Here is a 20,332-nt window from a genome sequence, read left to right on the forward strand (position 1 = left end):
ATCAGAAGTGTAGGACTGAAAGGGACCTCAATAGGTCATCTAGTCCAGTCCCCTGCACTCAAGGCAGGACTAAGTCATAACCAGGGATAGGAGGGAGGGAAAGCTCAGTGGTTTGAGCATTGGCCTGCTAAACCCAGGGTTGTGAGTTCAATCCTTGAGGGGGCCACTTAGGGATTTGGGGGCAAAAATCAGGACTTGGTCCTGCTAGTGAAGGCAGGGGGCTGGACTCAATGACCTTTCAAGGTCCCTTCCAGTTCTAGGAGATAGATATTATAATTAATTATAATATCTGATATAAATCTATTTTTCTATAAAGTATATAAAACTTGATTTGCAAGCATATTTTCTTCTAATGATAAACTTTTATAGCGTGGACTAGCTTTTACCGGTTTATTAGGCAAAAAATGAATTGCCTGTCTTAGTCAATGTCTGTTTGAGGCAGTTTCTTGGTGCATGAAAGGAATGAAAAAGATGGAGTAGGAGCAAGGACAGGTAAGTCACAGAAGGGAAGGAAACCACAGAGGGAGAATGGAAGATTGAGAAAGTATCTTAAACTTTTAATTAGGACAAGCTCTACAGAAAAAGGTAGGAAAATATCCTCTGAACAACCCATGTCCATAAAGGGGAATGACTGAAGTAATGCTGACAATGTAGTTACTAAATTAAAATATGGAGTACAAAAGCATTCACACCAAACATTTCATATATCCATAACCACACACACAGCAGTTTTTAATGTACTTACATCATCACCAGAGAAATACTGATCTATGATTTCAAATGCTAGTTTATAGATGTCCTCATTCTCGTGCTGTTGCAAGGCTTCAATTTTCTCTAAACCTGGCCAAATGACAGCAGGAATAAAAGCATTCAACAGGTTAAAATGAAGTTTGTTAGTAGCTACTTTAGGTTAGCATTTTAGACATAACAAAATACTGCCTTTAGCTACATTAGTACCTCAAGACATACTGGAGAACAAGGATGGTCACGATGGAGCCTAGTTTCCAAACATGACCCAGAATGTTCTTTCAAAGTTGCCATCTTCATCTTTAAGACAGAGGTGTGGCTTGTGGAATCTACAGGTCTCAGCACAGCCCGTTTCCATGGGCCACCCACCTTAATGATGACACGGACACAAACCTGTTCTTAAAAGCCTCCAGGGCTGCTGCAATCCATTCCCTTTTATGTAAGTTAGGTGAAGCACTCAGGTAAGCAAAGTTTGTGCATTTCTGCTGTATAGCATGTACCCTTTGTCCCATACAGACACTGTACATCTTGGCAGGCTAAAAGTGGTTTCACATTAGAGTAGCATACCAAGAGTGAAATGCAAACAAGGAGACAGAAGAACATAGCTACAGTAGTTTAAAATCATAACTTTAGTTTCAAGCAAGAAATTTATGTACATGGGAAAAACCTTTTTTAAGACATTCATTTATCTCTAACTTGCTTTTGAGAAATTAACTTGCCATCATATCTAAATTGCTGGTGTGTGATTTAATGAGGACTTGCTACCTCAAGCCCAACTTCTCTTCCTATTTTATTCTGCAGGGGAAGTCAAAATACTGACATTCATTCCCACTGCAATGGAGTGATGCAAAACCATGAGTTTTATTGCAGGATCAATCACAGGCAGAAGTTGGGTGGAAATAATGCTCTCTTTAAAACAAATCTGAAAAAGATACAGAAAGCTACTACTGAAATACACTGGTCTGTGGAAATATGTCCTCACCCACCCTCCCACCAAGTGTCCTCCAATGTGAAAATCCCTCTAAATAAGTTTCACTAAATAGAAAAAAGCCACAATGGCTACAAGGTAATGTATTTTTTCCCTTTCTGACAGTTTCATCCACTTATTCAAATACCACATAAGGACCAATTGCTGGTGTTATGTGGTATGTGCCAATGGCCGTAAGTCAGGGGTTCTTACAACAAATTTGTTGGTGGCCTCAGTTCAGCCACCACCTCTTGCCACTGCCTTGGGGCTAAGGCCTGAGCCCCGCCGCCCCCGGAAAAGTGGGTCAGGAATTCAGTGGTTGTCTGCAAAGTCCCAGGTTCCCCTGGTGCCATGCATGCTGGACCCATGTGTCTCCAGAGGCGTTGCCCAGATCCCCTGAGGAGACTGCGGTGCAGTGTGCTGATCCTGTTGGCAGTACCAGCAAACACCAAGGCAACACATCCAGGAGCAACAGCTGGGCACTGCAGGGAGGGGCTGCTGCTTTGCATTCCCCGCCCCCCCGCCCCCCCCCAAATCACTGTCTAGGAGGTTGTCGTGGCAGCAAAACATTTCGGTGGGGGCCACAGTTTAGAAACACTGCCTTAAGTACTGCACTGGTTCAGAAGAAGGAAGATAAAGTGATACATAGCAAATAAAAGTTTAAAAAAGCCTAACAAATAAAAATCTTACCTCCACATTCTTCTATAATTTCAGCTATTGTGCTAGCCTCATCACCAGCCATTATCAGAATGTTTTTCAGCCCATCCAGGACCACCTGGACCACCTGAGAGTCTTTTACTGACAGTAAATTACAGAATGGTGGTATTACGTTCTGTTGTACAAGATATTCAACCTAAATATGGGGAAAATGCCTTCAGAATTATATACGATTAATCTTACAATACACTACATTTTAACAACAACTTGAAAGTTAGCCACACACACCTGATCTTTTCTTCCACTTATTGTCAAGTTGCTAATTGCCCATGCAGCTTCCTTTTGTGTTCCAAAGTCCCCCTGAAGGGTAAAATTGATAGTTCATTAAAATTAGCAAGCATACATCTGTAAAGCTTATTAACTCAGATATTCCCTGTGTCAGACTTATAAAAAGATGATGACAAACTTGCGCAACTGACAGCTTGACTGACCTTAGCCAGCTGGTGTATGATCATAGGGATTAGTCCAGCATCTATTACAGCTTGAACTTGTTGCTGGTTTCCTGCTGTGATATTGGAAAGGAACCAAACTGCTTCCTATAATCAGACAAAATGAGAAACCACCTTTCTTTAGAAATAATTTAAGTCTTTATACATGGCTAAAAAGCATTACATATGAATTGCAATGACACAAAAATAAAGCATGAAATAAGTCCAGCAATTCTTCATCAATCTGTTCCTTCATGTGTTCCTTGTCCTAGAAACACTTATTCCCTGAAAAAAAATCAGGGATGGTCTTCACTACAGGGAGATCGATGCTGCTGCAATCGATGCAGATGGGGTAGATTTAGTAGGTCTAGTGAAGACCAGCTAAATGGACGTCAGAGCCATCTTCGGTCGAACGTGGTACTCCACCTCTCCGAGAAGAATAACGGAAGTCGACTGGAGAGCGCCTCCCATCAACGCAGCACAGTGAAGACACCAGGTAAATTGACCTAAGCTACGTTGACTCCAGCTACATTATGACTTAGGTCCCAGCAGTGATGACAAGCCCTCAGAGACATTCAGTGAGCTTTAGAGTAAATCTGGCTTCTGTGACTGCAGTTTCAATTTGGCAAACTATATAGGCCAGGGGTTCTCAAACTGGGGGTCGGGACCCCTCTGGGGGTCACGAGGTTATTATGTGGTGGGACACAAGCTGTCAGCCTCTACCCCAAACCCCGCTTTGCCTCCAGCATTTATAATGGTGTTAAATATATAGAAACGTATTTTTAATTTATAAGGGGGAGGGGGTCGCACTCAGAGGCTTGCTATGTGAAAGGGGTCACCAGTACAAGAGTTTGAGAATCACTGATATAGGCCTTCAAATGATACACTTAGGTACCAAAAAGCCAGACTTACACCCGTGGTCCTCTGTCTGTCTTATCCCATGTGCTAGAACATCCAGCTCTCCCCACCTCGCCCCCAGACAGCTTCTATAATGCAATCATGTGTTTCCAATACAAAATTCTGCAACATAGTGAAAGCTAAAGACATAGGGGTCAATATAAAATAAAGTTTAATAGGACTTTAAATATACAATTAGTACATTATCCACTGGACCAGTCTCATTTACACTAACGCCCCCCAGTACATTTTGCAGTTATATTTGAACCCACTTTCTGTCATCTTTGCACTGCTAGAGTTAGTATAATTAAGGATCTGACCTTCTGTATTTATTGTCATATTTAGTTAAATAAAACTGTACTGAGTCAGAGAATCCAGAGGCCTGACTGCAGATTTTAGCTCAAATATGCTTTCAATTACTTAGGGGGTGCAGGGGAGGGAGGAGAGGGGTTTGCTTATACTGTTTATTGAAACTCAGATGTGAGAAGTTTTAATCTCTGACTTTTGCATATAAAACTAGAAATGAACAGAAGACCCTCATCCTAAGAAAATGAAATAATCAATAGTTTAGTCAGTGGTGGTCTTCTGCACTGGCACAAAAAAGACCTGGGTTCAGTTCCTATTTCCATTGTCTTCTTGGACCAGAGAGTGGTGTTGCAATTCATTCAAGGCCCCCCCACTGGGCAGACAGGTAATCCTCATGTTGCTCAGTTATCTTTTCCAGGTGATTCAGCAGCAGAACCAAGTCTCAAGGAAATCACACAGTTCTTTGTTAAAAGAAAAGGGCTATATGGGAAGAGTTACCAAGAACTCCCATAGCAGATTCAGAGAATACGACCAGATAGTCCTTTTGTAAAAGGAAAAATAATTCAAAGCTCAAAATAACGAGCTCATATGGTTCTTTCCTGGGAGCAGCTGTATCCTGAGCCTCACTCTCTTCAGGGTTACTAGCTTCCAAATGTAGGCTGTTCATTTTTTTAAGCAGGGGGTTATGGCCCCCTTTAAATAAAGACAGAAATAAGCCCCACTCCTTGTCATGACATCTAAGAAGCAGCTCCTAGAGTCCCTTCCTGGGAGCAGCAAGAAGTAGGTAGGATACAGACCAGCAACTGCAGCTATATGTCAGAGAGAACTCCTTCAGGGCTCCTAGCAACTGGCAGGGGCTAGGGGGAGCAGAGGGCAGTCACCAGGGGACCTCCTCTGCAGATAACACAGGGGAGGGAGTAAGTGTATGTATCCTGAAAGCTAGGAGGCTTTTTCTCCATTCACCTGTCTTTTTGGTGGAGGGGGAATCAGAGAGGGGTGAGGCAGGGTTTACTGAGCACAAACTGCCCCACTCACACCTAAACAAACACAAGTAACCATAGCAGAGGAAAGGCTCTTGAGTACTTCCTCCCATTAACTCCCAAACTTCTCCACTTCCTGCACACACAACAGGGAAGCTGACTGACAAAAAGCTGGAAGGAGAGAGGAAAGGAAGCACAGGCTGTCTTTCCCCTTCTCTTCAAAGCAGAGGAATCCAAATCCGCCTGAAGGCACCAAAGGTGGTGACAGGAAAAGGGAAGCTGGGCAGAAGGCCATAGGTCTGCTTTGCAAGAGTGCTCTGCTATATGGAGTGAAGAAGCTGGAGTGACCTTGCCTGTCTCAGTGGGGGGAAATAGGATTTCAGATCCCGAGTGACCGTTCCCATGAAGAAGATAATTTGCATACTGAGTAACATCAGACAGGATGTTTGATTGGCAGGAAACTAACTGCTCCCATCCTAGCAGAGGCACTTTCTCCATTCTCCATGATGACTATTTAAGCAATATTGAGACATTTTAATGGTTTGATAGGCATTAGTGGTCAACATTTAAGGTTCCCTCTGCTCTACACATCCTGCAAAGGAAGCTGGTAGGATGTCAGTTGCTGTCAGAAGTCTCAGGATGCTCCGCAGATGCCGCAGTAGAGGGTACGATTTATTCCTGGTATAAAAATGGGGCTTGTAGAAGGCATTTAGCTCTCTTCTCCCTTTTAAAAAAATCCCTCTACCTCAGTCTCCTCCCCGACAAAAAAGGAAAACCCCATCTTCCCTTTAAAATGGCACTTATTTTGGGCAATTGCCAACAATGGCCTTCCCTTTCTTCAAGTGAGGCTCAGAAAACCATCTTAGCAGAACTAACAGAGATGCTACTCAAACAGTAGCGGTCTTTAAATCGATAAGCATAGGTAAACACTTTCCAGAGGGCCAAAAACTGGGAAGGTGGCAGAGCAAATATTATAGTGCTGGATGAGTGATACGCTAGTAATTATAATATTTTGAAGGGCACATTTGCTTTTCCTGTAGGCTCAACTGAAAGTGATAATACTTATTTATGAATATTAACTGCAATGCAGATGACTCACAATTCTCACATAGTGATACAAAGTACTGTATTGCAATGCTTAGATTACACTTAGGATAGGTATCTTTCGATGACTAGCTCCTTGAAACAGATATGATGTACAATAGGGCACTGGAGCCAATGTGTGTCCTCCTGTACGCCTCTTACAGCCCTTGGGCCCTTACACCTGGAAGCAGTAGTTTCAGGTCACATGCTTGTTCCTAGTCATGTGCCCTAGAGGTAACTGGATATAAGGTTTTCTGCCTCTTAAGCAGAAGAGCAAATAGGAGAGACCCAGCCTCTCCCAAGGAGCTAGGACATGGGTGGGCAAACTTTTTGGCCTGAGGGCCACATCGGGTTCCCAAACTGTATGGAGGGCTGGGTAGGGAAGGCTGTGCCTCCCCAAACAGCCTGTCCCCCACCCCCTGACTGCCCTCCTCAAAACCCTCAACCCATTCAGCCTCCCGCCCCCTGCTCCTTATTCCCTGACCGCCCCCTCCTGGGACCCCCTGCCCCTAACCTCCCCTCAAGGACCCCACTCCCTAATCTAACTGCCCCCTGCTCCCTGTCCCCTGACTGCACCCCAGGACTCCCTGCCCCTTATCCAACCCGCCCCCCCCCGCTACCCACCCCCTTACCATGCCGCTCAGAGCTCAGCCGGAGCCAGCCAGAGCACTGGCGGCACGGGGAGCTGAAGCTGTGAGGGAGCGGGGACAGCCTCCCCAGCTGGGAGCTCCAGGGCCGGGCAGGACGGTCCCACAAGCCGGATGTGGCCCGTGGGCCATAGTTTGCCCACCTCTGAGCTAGGAGATGCCTTTCCATGTGTCAGGCAGAAGGCTGGGAAGGGGGCCACGAACAGCGAGCAAGAGCACACAACAGGAAGCCTCTGTTGAGGAGGGCTGTGAAGCTCTGGAGATAGCTTTTTATCTTCAGCCCTGTTGGGAAGTAAATCTGTTTTGGGTTGCTTTACATTTGTTTCTAAATTAATAAAGAAAGCCCTAAAAAAGGAACTAGATCTGTGCAGCTGGTGAGTGAGTGAGTTTAATTTTCCTCCGTTGGTGAATCAGACCACCAGCTCACACAGTCTTATTAAATCTGTGCACACCTCTGGCACTATATAAATAAGTCATCCAGGAGTGAAAACTGAAAGAAGAAAAAAAAGTGTGTAGGTTTCAATATTGCTTTCCCTGTTGATCTGAAGCAAAGGAGTTCCAACCACATCTCTCCTACATTTCCTGTACTCACCTTCGGTATTTATAGTTGTAAAATTTTACAGAAGCAACATTTTTATCTGAAAAGACAATATTTTCCACTCTTATTAAAGTAGTCCCTTTAAGTGGGATTGCCAATCATATCTCCAAGAGAATAGTTTGTGGTCACTATGCAGACATGGTTATTAATGGAAGGCTTTAAACTGTTCCCTAAAGTTAAAAAGAATAAAATAAATAAAAAGTAGTTGGGAATTCTGCTTGTCACGTGCTACAAAAGGAGGGATATTTTGTTTTGTCAACCTAAAAATAAAACAAAAATGAAAATAAAACCAAAATATACCTTGTTTATCTTCTCTTTTGGATGCGTCAGGAGATTTGGGAAGTGAGAGAGAACGTCACAGTTGAGAACAACTTGTGTTTGTTCATCAGTACCAGTTACTATGTTGCCTACCGCTCTCAGTGCTGCTGTCTACATTTGAAGAAAAGAAAGTAATAAGACATTACTGCATGCATTGTAACTACTTGTGGTAAAACAAGGACCACTAAAAAAAAAAAAAAAACCCATGACAGTGTCCCTTTTAAGCCAGTCATTTCCCAAAATATAATTTAGCATTGTATCTTCAAAACCATGCTCAACAATATGCTGAGAGTGAGCAGGGTGGAGTTCTTGCACCACCTCTCTGCAAAGTGAAAAGGCAGAGTACAAATATTTTCTTGAGTGAAAGAGTTCCATCAGAAGTCAAGGAGAGTGCAAGATTACAAAGTTATTAAAAAGAAAGATTAAGGAATTTGAAATTGAAAGAGAAGAAAGTGACTGAGAAGACCAATGAATTAGAGGTCTGATCTGAGTTACATTTAAATGTTCCCATGCTTTTTCTGTATCTTCCCAGACAGCTATTCAACTCAGATCTGTGCTACAATAACATTACAAGAACTCCTCATTTTTCCCCTTCCTACTAAGTACTGACTCTCAAATTGCTCTCAGTAGGCTCTAGATCTTTATTCATTAGTCAAGTAATTAATGTTTTACAACTGACAATATATTAAAAATACTCATTTTTTTTTAAGTACACTGGTTTAAAAGACTTCAGGAGAACCAAAGGAAATAAGAACTAAGAAACAGGACAAGTATACAGATACCACAAAAAGGTCCTACCATGGGTTCATAGTACTAACATTTTTAAAAGTGAAAATTTTATCTTAAAGAGCCTCTCATTTCATCATATTTTTGAGCTGGCTAAACTAGATTGGTTTCCCTACCTTCTACAGGGAAATACCAATTTTCTTCACTAAAGAGGATTATAGCATCTGAGTTTATTTTGGCACTCAAAGGTCCCAAAATAACCATTCTTATCTCCAGGATTAGGTATCAGCATATACAGCACCCACTCTTCTTCTTATACCCAAGGTAGTACATGCACCAAATAACAGAGGAGACACCCTTTAGGTGATCTATTTCTGATGGCCTACTAAATTGACTGTTCCTGATCACTTTCCTCTCCTTGAAGTGCTTCAAAATTGATTCCTTGAGGACCTGCTCCATAATTTTTCCAGGGACTCAGGTGAGGTTGACTGGCCTGTAGTTCCCCGGATTCTCCTTCTTCCCTTTTTTAAAGATGGGCACTACATTAGCCTTTTTCCAGTCATCCAGGACTTCCCCCAATCGCCATGAGTTTTCAAAGATAATGGCCAATGGCTCTGCAATCACATCCGCCAGCTCCTTTAGCACCCTCGGATGCAGTACATCTAGCCCCATGGACTTGTGCTCGTCCAGCTTTTCTAAATAGTCCTGAACCACTTCTTTCCCCACAGAGGGCTGGTCACCTCCTCCCCATACTGTGCTGCCCAGTGCAGTAGTCTGGAGCAGACCTCGTTCGTGAAGACAGAGGCAAAAAAAGCATTGAGTAAATTAGCTTTTTCCACATCCTCTGTCACTAGGTTGCCTCCCCCATTCAGTAAGGGCCCACACTTTCATTGACCTTCTTCTTGTTGCTAACATACCTGTTTAATTATTATCAATGAAATAAAAAAACAGACTTACTTGAACTTTAACCTCCTGATGGCTCAGAAGGGGAACTAGAAAAGGTACAACGCCTGAATCAATGACCATCTGTATCTGTTCATTACCACCATCTGTTAGGTAGGACAAAGCCCAAACAGTGTCCACAAGAATCTGCAGGAAGCAGAAAAGAACAGACAGCTTATACACTGAGCGTAAGACTGCAACTGAATTGTATGATCAACACTCCACAAGTCTTTTTAAAAAAAGAGCATGCAATTTAGCAATAGGGAGAGCTCAGAAATGCTACCAGGAGAAACAGTCAGCTAGAATGTTATGATGGCAACTACAATGGTTAAATGGATGGTCATTTATTCCATCAACAGTTGAAATGTGTCACATGTTCTCTTCACAACTTGGGGCGGGGGGTGGAAAGGTTAATTAAAAAACCCAAAACACTTTTTGGGTACAGTTGGGCCTGGTCAGTATTTCAATGGAAGACAATCAAAGAAATCCTAAATCCTAGATGATGAAGTGGCCGTAGTGATTCTGCAGGTGGATCTCTCTTCCCTTGAGACAGTACTGAACCAATCCTGGCACCTTACGAGGATTACTGCTGGAGTTACTATCTGTTGATTAAGACAGAAGTTGCCTTATGGTCATATTAAGAGAGACCATTGTTGGTTTTAAGAGTTGAGCACTGAGTCGGAGAACTAGTCCAATTCCTATCTAAAATTCTCACTGCAATTTTAGTTAGAAGAGGTCTTATTCACTTCCTGTTCTAAACTGTTGTGCAATGTTACTTGGTGCTTTTAAACAGCTACTGCAGTCTATTTGAGATTGCTACACTGCAGTAATAAGTGAATGTAGTAAACACACAAACTTTAATCCTAATCTTGAAGGATGCATGAATATATATGCATACATATTAATTCACTGGGTTCATTCTGGATCAGAGATAATTTATATTATAGACGGAGCTGGTAGTGACCGCTATTATTTAGGGTGCCTAATACTTTCCATTAAAGAGATTCTTGCAAACTTTTGTTTTTAGAAGCTCTCACCTCTCCAGTGCTTGCAGACGACCTTTGAAAATTGGCTGAGAAATCTTACAGAACCAGAGAGGTGTTTTTTCTTTGACCCATGAATTCCTGTTTAGGTTTGGTTAAGTTATAAACTGTGAAGTCACAATTTCCCATCTCTCACTTGTGTTCCATAGAAATGTTGACAACATGCTAAAACATTAACTGAAAACGAACGTTCAAAAGAGCCAGGTCCATTATCAAAACAGCGGCAGCACCTCCACATCACACTGTGCAGGGGACTGCTGAACCACCTCCCAGACCGGGGTGGTCAAACTACGGCCTGCGGGCTGGATTGGGCCCATCAGGGCTTTGGATCTGGTCCGCGGGATTGCCACCCCCGTGGCGGTGCGGGCCCTGCACCGCTCCCAGAAGTGCCCAGCACCACATCCCTGTGGCCCCTGGGGGAGGGGAGGGCGCCGTGCGCTGCCCTCGCCTGCAGGCATCATCCCCCGCAGCTCCCATTGGCCGGGAACGGGGAACCGCGGCCAATGGGAGCTTCGGGGGAAGTACCCACAGGTGAGGGAGGCGCAGAGCCCTCTGCCCCCTTTCCCCCAGGGATCAGGCGCCGGCCGCTTGCAAATTTAATTCTGCCCCTTTTCACATATATTATGATACAGTCTAATTACAAGACCATAACTGTATTTCACATAGGACTTGTGCTCCATACATTTCATAAACAGGACAATCAAGAGGTAGAATTAAGGGAGCACAGGCAAATGTAAATCTGGCATCTCACAAATTTCAAGTGTTTGACATGGCAACCTAAATAGCTAACTTTTGTGTATATAGTTACTATGTAAAGGGTTAAAAGGTTTCTAAATTTCAGAAATCGTGTTTGTGCTTCCCCTTTTACTCTCCTGATGACCGGAATCTATCATTATGAAAATACTGACAGTAGTGTGTTTACTTAATTATACTCAGGTTAACATACAAAACAGGTTTACCATTTAAATATAATCCACAAACATTTTTGTCTCTAGAGAAACAAAGAAAAAATATCCAAAACTTCAAAATTTTAAGGTATTTGTCTTATTTTTACTTACGTTTATATCTGTATGGTATATAAGAACACACAATGCTGGCAAAATCTGAAAAAAATAAACTATCAATAATTATAGTGGCACCTGTCCATCATAAAGGAACATCAGCTGTGTAAAAGCAAGTTAAAGTAGGACATGTAGAACAGTATGGTTTGAGGATTTATTCATGTATTATACACCTATGTTTCCTAACAGATGGCATTCACTCAAACGTCATAAAAAAAGTAAATATTTTGCAGGATTTTTGTACAAATGCAAAATAAAGTTGCAGCAATGCTATACTTTAAAGTAGTAGTGAGAGAGAAGAGAACAATTTCAAGGAAAATAAGCAAACTTAAGAGCAAAGATAAATTTTTGTGATTTTCCCAGCTACTTATCGGGGTGCTGAGAACCATTGAACCAAAATGTAAACCCTGTATTTGATGGAAACCATTTCAAGCCAGGGGATGCAGCAGCATCCCTAGTTCCAGCACCTATACTACTTATGAAAGCTTGTGTTTAAAATTACCAGGTATAATAAAAATGTAAGCACAATAAACCCCCCACTTGTTTGGGAAGTTACTAGGATCAAAATAAAATGTTTTTTTACATGAATTTGTGTAGAGCCAAAGCAAAGTCACTCTTACTACAATACATAAACCCTTGTTTGGTACATTCTCACTTTTAAACAAAAGTGTTCTGCTTATACCGTCTCTCAATTCTGAAGTTCCATCATACTTCATTTTGCACTAAAATGATACTTCAAACTGCTTCAAAAAGACTATAGACATCAGAATATATATTTTTTTAAAGTAGAGCTTTAAATAGACTGGTAGTATAACCCACAGTAAAACAGCATCCCTCTTTTTACAATTGGCTGAAACGGTCTTCAAGTCTGCATTTTTTTTTATATCTGGGCAGTCAAGTATTTTCAGGTGCTTTAGTTTTAAAATGGGGTCATATCACTGACACTATATATTTTGATAAGTACTCAAAACTTAAATATATATTAAAATGAGACATCCACTTAATTTACTTACATTTCACATAATTAAAAGTAATTTCATTTGAATAGCTATTTGTATATAGTAGTCTCTTGTTTGGTGAAAGTATGAAACGCTGCAAATTAAACTAACTCTTCAAGTTAACACTTTCTACAGTCTTCACTTTTTGACAGTCTATTTCAACATATTTTCCAAAGACTAATTAGTCAGTATTCACCCTCTCAAATGGTATAATTAGCTTAGTTATAACCTCCAATTAGATTACATAAATAGACCACTTTGATACTTCTATTAACTGGTAATTAATACCCAGGCAGTATCATGAAACATGCATTTATTTGTAGCACATACAGCAGCATTAAAAAAAAAACCAAAAAAAAAAAACCTCCTGTAGCCCAGAGATAAGGTGTAAAAATCAGTCCTATTATAATTATTTACCTCCTGAACTGTCTCCATAGGCGGTGGGGGGTCCTTATTCCTGCAGAGATTTACAATGACCCATGTGACGTTCCGAAGGAAGGTGATGGGAATGGAGGGATTGATGAAGGACAGAAGAGGTTTGACAACTCCCAGTGATATGACATAATCTCTACACTGAGGACCATCACCTACAGAAATGAAAATTGTTTAAAAAAAAATTACATTAAAGATGGAAAACCTTGAAATGTATGCAATGACTTATGTTGGGATACTGATATTCTATGTTTCCTCACCAGAAGTTTAGTACCAAAAGCTGCTGTTCAATAAAAATATTTTAGGAAGCATAAAATTTATATTAAAATTTCTTATAGCAAATGAAGTTACTAACTCTCCAAACTTAATAATTAGTATATACATATGGATTCTTGCCATGTGGAAAATTATATGAAACCAGAGAATATAGAGGAAACATAGTCTCATATGGTAATGCCAATGTTCAAAAGTCAGAATCTAAAATTCCTATGTGTCCCCTGATTTAATTTCAGGTACTTTTAAAAATACAGTTAGCACTTACCTATAATATTTCCAAGAGCCCAAACAGCTTGCTCACAAACATTCTGATGTGGGGAGTGAAGCAGTCTCAAAAAGAGGGGTACTGCATCTATAGAATGAAAAGATTCGACCCTGTTAGTGGAACATAGAAGAAACTGTACACAACACTTTAGTCTGTTATTATTATTAAAAAATTATATAATTCCATAACTTTGTCTGACATTAAGACCTTACAATTTAAGTTAGAAATAAATATACATAAATTCTCAAAAATGTTTCTTTTCAGAAAATAACCAAATGTTAAACAATGGTCCCCGCACCTAAGCTCTCCTCCCCTCCCAAAAGGTGCGAGTCAATACATTTAAACAAAATTTTAAGTTAAAAGGTACAAAGTCCAGTGTCCTGGAAATTGAGATCTTCTGTTTACCCACAAACCAGGTGCATAACCAGAGCAGAAACACAAGCTTCCCATGCTGCCTTGACAATGTGCTTCAAAACCATGACCTGGAAAAACCACCTCTTTAAGAATTCATATTGGTACTATTCCCCCTGAGCCATCCATTTCCCCCCACCCACATAACCCATTCCTTGAAAGCATGAGGAGTCTTAATGGTAAGCTTTTCATTTGCATATCATCATACTTTATCATGTAGACCCGTTGGGCAAACTAAAACTGATTAATATGCTGGTGAATGAGTTAGCACTCACAAGAGAAAATACTATAAACATTAAAATATTAAGAGCTAAGAGAATTAAAGTGTGTTTTTAAATAGAAAATTTGCAATATAAAAAAATTCTAAGTGGACACAATTGTTTTATTTTTGATAATTTAACATGAGGTAGTAGTAAGCCGAAAAATTTGAACAGATTAATGAACAAAATCTATGGAAAAATTCCATGCAGTTAAGACGAACTGCAAAGGAATTTGTTCAAGTTGCCTCAAGATTAGTAACAGTGCTCAACAGATATGAGGGACATCCAACACACTGACAACTAAAAACTTCACTTCCCTCAGGTGCTGTGACATTCAATCCTACCTGGATCACAAGGTCCTACTTTAATGGAATATTCTTGCCTGTCTTTCCTTACAATCAATGGCTCAACCAAAGAACTCTGCTGGAACACGGAGCCAGCATATCTGGATTGTGGAGGATCAAGTAAGTGTTATTTCTTTTGATAGCACAACTTTTGTGTTTTTAGAAGTGGGATGAAATGTTTCACATCTGCCCTCCAACAGAAGGTGAATTTTTGCAAAAATCTGTTTAAGTAATTAGAGAAAAAAATTAGAGGGTTTTTTCCCCCAAAAAAAGTGTAAAGTTTAATATACTTTCTTTTCAACGGACCTGGAGCAAAAATAGATCAAGTTTGACGCCCGGAATGGAAATAACTCTGAGGACTACAGACATTACTAGATTTGGAAAAAGACAACTGAAGAAGTAGTAACTGAAAAATCAGTGAGCACACATAGCTGGAATCTAAGTCTTGCACCTTTTGTAAAATCACTGCATATACTCTGTCTAGCCTGACAGAAAACAGCCTGTTCGGATAATTTGCATGAGAACTGTCTTACTGAATAGTATCAAAATCCTTGAAAAAGCTGCTTTAGCACTGAGACATGAGAAAAACTGCAGGTGTGATCCTGGGATTTTATGGCTTCTCTGCACTTTTGACAACACTGCAAATTCTAAACTTGCATTTCTCTTTTCCAAGCTGAAGAGTCCCTGTCTTTTTTCTCTCTCCTCACATGGAAGCTGTTCCATACCCTTAATCATTATTGTTGCCCATCTCTGTACCTGTTCCAATTCTAATATATATCTTTTTTGAGATGGAGAGACCAGAACTGCAAGCATTATTCAAGGTATGGGCATACCATGGATTTATATAGTAGCATTACATTTTCTGTCTTATCTATTCCTTTCCTAATGGCTCCTAACATTGTTAACTTTTTGGACTACTGCTGTACATTGAACAGATTTTTCCAGAGAACTATCCCAATGACGCCAAGTTATAACAACTAATTTAGACCCCATCATTTTGTATGCATAGATGGTATTATGTTTTTCAATGTGCATTACTTTGCATTTATCAGCACTGAATTTATCTGCCATTTTGTTGCCCAGTCACCCAGTTTTGTGAGATCCATTTGTAGCTCTTCAAAGTCAGCTTTGCACTTCACTATCTTGACTATTTTTGTATCATCTGCAAATTTTGCCACATCACTGTTTACCCCTTTTCAAAATCATTTTTGAATATGTTGAATAGGACTGGTCCCAGTACAGATCCCTGGAGGACACCACTATTTACCTCTCTCCATTCTGAAAACTGACCATTTATCCCAACTCTTTGTTTCCTATCTGATAACCAGTTACTGATTCCTCTTATCCCATGACTGCTTACTTTGCTTAAGAGAATTTCATGAGGGATCTTGTCAAAGGCTTTTTGAAAGTCCAAGTACACTATATCCACTGGCTCAACCATGTCACATGTGCGTTGACTCTATCAAAGAAGTCTAATAGATTGGTGAGGCATGATTTCTCTTTTCAAAAGCAGTGCTGACTCTTCCCCAAATTGTGTTAATCTAGATGTCTGATAATTCTGTTCTTTACTATAGTTTCAACCAATTTGCCTGGTTCTGAAGGTAGGGTTACCAGCCACCAGGATTGCCTCTGGAGCCTTTTAAAAAAATTGGTGTCACATCAGCTATTCTCTAGTCATCTGGTAACAGAGGTTGATTTAAATCAGAGGTGGGCAAACTATGGCCCGCAGGCAACATCCAGCCCGTGGGACCCTCCTGCCCGGCCCCTGGGTTCCTGGCCTGGGAGGTTCATCCCGGCCCCTCCCTGGCTGTCCTCCATCCCCCGCAGCCTCAGCTCAGTATGCCGCAGGCGCAATGCTCTGGGCAGTGGGCTGTGAGCTTCTGGACTAGTGCAGCTGCAAAGCCCAGCCTGACCCGGTGCTCTGTGCTGCGCAGTGCATGGCTGGCTCCAGCCAGGTGGTGCGGCTGCCTGTCCTGGTGCAGCCGTGCCGCCAGCCACCAGTCCTCCAGGCAGCACAGTAAGGGGGCAGGGAGCGGGGGGGGGGGGGTTGGATAGAGGGCTGGGGAGTTCAGGGGGTGGTCAGGGGCCGGGGGTGTGGATAGGGGTGGGGGCGGTCAGAGGGTGGGGAACAGGGGGAGGTTGAATGAGGGCAGGGGTTCCGGGGGCAGTCAGGGAGAAGGGGTGGTTGGATGGGGCAGGGGTGCTGGGGGGGGGGGCATCAGGAAGGAGAGGTGGATAGGGGGTTGGATGGATGGGCTGGTGGGGGGCAGTCAGGGGCAGGAGTTCCGGGGGCGGTCAGAGAGCAGTGGGGGTGGATGGAGCAGGGGGTCCCCAGGCGGCAGTCAGGAAGGAGATGGGGGGTTGGATAGGGCAGTGGGGGGGCAGTTAGGGGTGAGAGGTCTGGGAGCGGTCAAGGGACAGAGAGCAAGGGGCGTGGATGGGGCAAGGGTCCCGGGGGGGGGGGGGAGAGGGCGCGTCAGAGAACAAGAAGCAGGGGGGGTCGGATAGGGGGCGGGGGCCGGGCCACGCCTGGCTGTTTGGGGAGGCACAGCCTCTCCTAACTGGCCCTCCATACAATTTCTGAAACCTGATGCGGCCCTCAGGCCAAAAAGTTTGCCCACCCCTGATTTAAATGATAGGTTACATACCCAGTTAGTAGTTCTGCAATTTCATATTTGAGTTCCTTCAGAACACTGGGGTGAATACCATCTGGTCCTGGTGGCTTATTACTGTTTAATTTATCTATCTGTTCCAAAACCTCCTTTATTGATACCTCAATCTGGGATAGTACCTCAGATTTATCATCCAAAAAGAATGACCCAGGTGTGGTAATCTCCCTCACATCCTCTGCAATGAAGACCAATGCAAAGAATTCACTTAGCGTCTCTGCAACAACCTAGTCTTCCTTGAGCGATCCTTTAGCACCTTGATCATCCACTGTCCTCACTGACTGGCAAGCTTTCTGCTTCTGATATACTTAAATGTTTTTGCTGTTAGTTTGTGTGTCTTTTGCTAGTTGCTCTTCAAATTCTTTTTTTGCCCGCCCAAATATACTTTTACACTTGACTTGCCAGAGTTTATATTCCTTTCCTTTTTTCTCATTAGTTTAATATTTAAAACAGTTCAAAACTGATTGGGGGATTTATGCAATGTACCTTTGGGCTATGAAAAGCAGTTCCTAGTTGAAAGACAAGGGAAAGTTAAAAATACCTTTTCGTTGATATTCTGAATATATTTGTTAACTTAAAACAAAAACAAAAAACACTCCTTGGACTTAGTTCCTTTCTACATCCTGTCTGCCACAAGCCTGGCTGGCCTTTCAGCTGCAGCTTGTGGCTAAACCACCACCGTCTGTTGAAAATATCTAATTATAAGACTAATATAGCTACCACCCTCTTACCCCCGCCCCCCAACGAAATGCAAAGAAAGAAATGTCAAAGAATCCTGTGGCACCTTATAGACCAGATGGCATCCGAAGAAGTGGGTATTCACCCACGAAAGCTCATGCTGCAAAACGTCTGTTAGTCTATAAGGTGCCACAGGATTCTTTGCTGCTTCTACAGAACCAGGCTAACACGGCTACCCTTCTGATAAAGAAAGAAATGAACATGGCTGCTGAGACACAAGCTGCAGCAGAAAGGGTAGCTGGGCTCATGGGAGATAGGCAGGGAGGGGCAGCTTACAGTTACCATTTTTACCCTTTCCTTCCCCCTTTCCTCTGGAAGGTACAGGACAAACTGCAGGAAAATAATTCAAATCCTTCAATTCCCATCCCCCCTCAACCTCACCTTCAGTCACATCTAATCAGCTATTCCCTCCACATCTTTGCCCCCTAAATAAATAAATTCTAGCTCAATTAATCTCTCCACACCAATTTCCCCCACGAAATTTATTCTCCCACCAAGCCAGTTAATGCATCTCCTCTCAAAAATCAACCCTCCTCTTCTCCTAAACAAAATTAATGTTGTCTTCCAAATTACACTGCATGCATTATCTGCCCCTCTAAAAATCAATAAAATCATCAGTTTTCACCTCTTTAAAATAATCAGTCCCCATCTCTTTTTGTGAGGCCCCTAATGCTACTGCCCCTTTTCTGGTGTTTTCTTCTGATTGCCAACAGTCTTTAGCCTCCTAGCTCTTAGCAGGAGCTAGAGCAAGATAAAAGCAGAGCTTCTTTCCTTCTACAACAGCAGCAAGGCACCCTTTGTTCCCTCACTCCCCATCCCTCTTAAACGAGCAGCAGCTCAGGGGCAGTTTTGCTTCTTATTCCCCCTCTCTTCCTGTGGAAACAGCAGAAGCTCCAGCCATTGCACTTTTCATTCTCATTTTCTCTCCTGAAACAAAATACAGCTATTGACACCTGAGTCACTTTCCCTTCCACTCCCATTAAAAGTGCATTAGACACCTGGACTGATCCTACCCTTGCATTTTCCCTGCCAGGTATTAGCTGAGCAGGACATCCAGACAGATTTTGGGAGAGGACATGTTCCCCTCATGCCTCTCGGTGGTCAGTTATATGAAACCATTAATTGGGCTGTGTCATATGTATGGATTTCCTATTCTTATTATTCTGCTTAAATACACAACTTAATATATCACTGCTTATGACATAACACAAAGATGTCATGATGAGCACAAGAATTCTATATAAACTGAACAGTGTGCTCATGTTAAAGCTGCTACTGAAATCTTCAACAATTGCATTTCCTGACTAACATCAACTGTGCAACCCTAACGCAGCTATCTGTATTTAATAGCATTTTTAAAACTATAACATTCATAGTATCCTTTTAAAGTAGGAAGAATTATTCATTAAGCCTTTTGGTTCTAGTCCTGTGGCACTCAATTTCAGGAAATATCTTTTCAAGAGTGACAAAGAATTAACATTTTCTGCGATGCTCATAAGATGATTCTTCAAACTTCCATACTCAGGCCTCAATTTCCTAATGCTAATCATTGTTGGCAAATACCTTAAGGGTTACAAGCAAAAGCACGACTATTATTTCTAGCACCTTTCTACTAATTTCTTTTTCATGGTTTTAATATAAAAATTCCAAATGGAAAACACTTTTCACCTTTACCCAGCAACATCCACATATCCCCAAAATGAGCAACTTTTAACACTTACTTGACTGTACCACAGCTTGGGTCTGTGCAGACGTGCCCGATGCTATGTTAGTCAGTGCCCAAGCAGCTTCAAATTGTAACGAGGGACTGTTTAAAAAAAAAAAAATTAAGTCAAGCAATAATTTGAAACGTGCTCGCTAGGCTATTATATGGTTACCCTCTACAGCTATTAGCTGTGTCTATATATAGAAATTTCAGAATTTAACACTGTGTTGTGTAGTTTAAAAAAAAAAAAGACTAGACATTTCAGAAGAATTGAGACGTTTAAGGGAACAGGGGAAAAAATTCTACACAAGACTTTTTTAAATACTAGTATTTTTTTGGGTGGGTCTAGCAAGCATCCAGATGCCAGAATGGAAAAAAAATATTATACTTGCCAAAGCCTCATCTACTACTGATCACCACTGAAAACAAGCCAACTGATTCTGCCCCTCCCACAACTGAGGCACCTCCTCATATTTGACAGATCCACACACTGCAGAGCCCGCCCCCCACACATATGATATAAATAACCCTTCCCCTAAGCTTTGGAAGGGAGGAGAGACCAGCACTGGGGGATCTTCGTCCCCCTCTGAGGCCTAGGGGAAGGTAACATCACTGGGGGATCTTCACTGGGTGGGGAGTGGAGGGGCAGGAGCTGCAACTCCATAGCCTGCTCTGACTTTGCATGCTCTAACTCCATGCATTCCAATGACGTGGAAGGGAGCATTAGTTGCTCCACATGCTATGGGACCAGTTGTTAATCACGTGAAGCAGTTC

The 20,332-nt window shown here is 42.0% G+C and overlaps 1 protein-coding gene across 4 annotated transcripts in view; it reads right to left on the minus strand.

Moving 5' to 3' along the window:
- KPNA3 (karyopherin subunit alpha 3) overlaps positions 1–20,332 on the minus strand; it is an 82,466-nt gene that overhangs the window by 8,373 nt on the left and 53,761 nt on the right. For all 4 annotated transcript variants that reach the window (XM_045014095.1, XM_045014103.1, XM_045014117.1 and 1 more), the window contains exons 7-16: positions 19,575–19,660; positions 13,432–13,518; positions 12,876–13,045; positions 11,458–11,502; positions 9,372–9,503; positions 7,671–7,799; positions 2,863–2,967; positions 2,660–2,731; positions 2,405–2,567; positions 746–840 (exon numbers count right to left, since the gene is read on the minus strand). In XM_045014095.1, the coding sequence (XP_044870030.1) occupies positions 746–840; positions 2,405–2,567; positions 2,660–2,731; positions 2,863–2,967; positions 7,671–7,799; positions 9,372–9,503; positions 11,458–11,502; positions 12,876–13,045; positions 13,432–13,518; positions 19,575–19,660 (1,084 nt within the window). The remainder of the gene's footprint in view (positions 1–745; positions 841–2,404; positions 2,568–2,659; positions 2,732–2,862; positions 2,968–7,670; positions 7,800–9,371; positions 9,504–11,457; positions 11,503–12,875; positions 13,046–13,431; positions 13,519–19,574; positions 19,661–20,332) is intronic.

The sequence above is a fragment of the Mauremys mutica genome, chromosome 1, assembly GCF_020497125.1.
Source record: "Mauremys mutica isolate MM-2020 ecotype Southern chromosome 1, ASM2049712v1, whole genome shotgun sequence".
Classification (NCBI taxonomy): Eukaryota; Metazoa; Chordata; order Testudines; family Geoemydidae; genus Mauremys; species Mauremys mutica.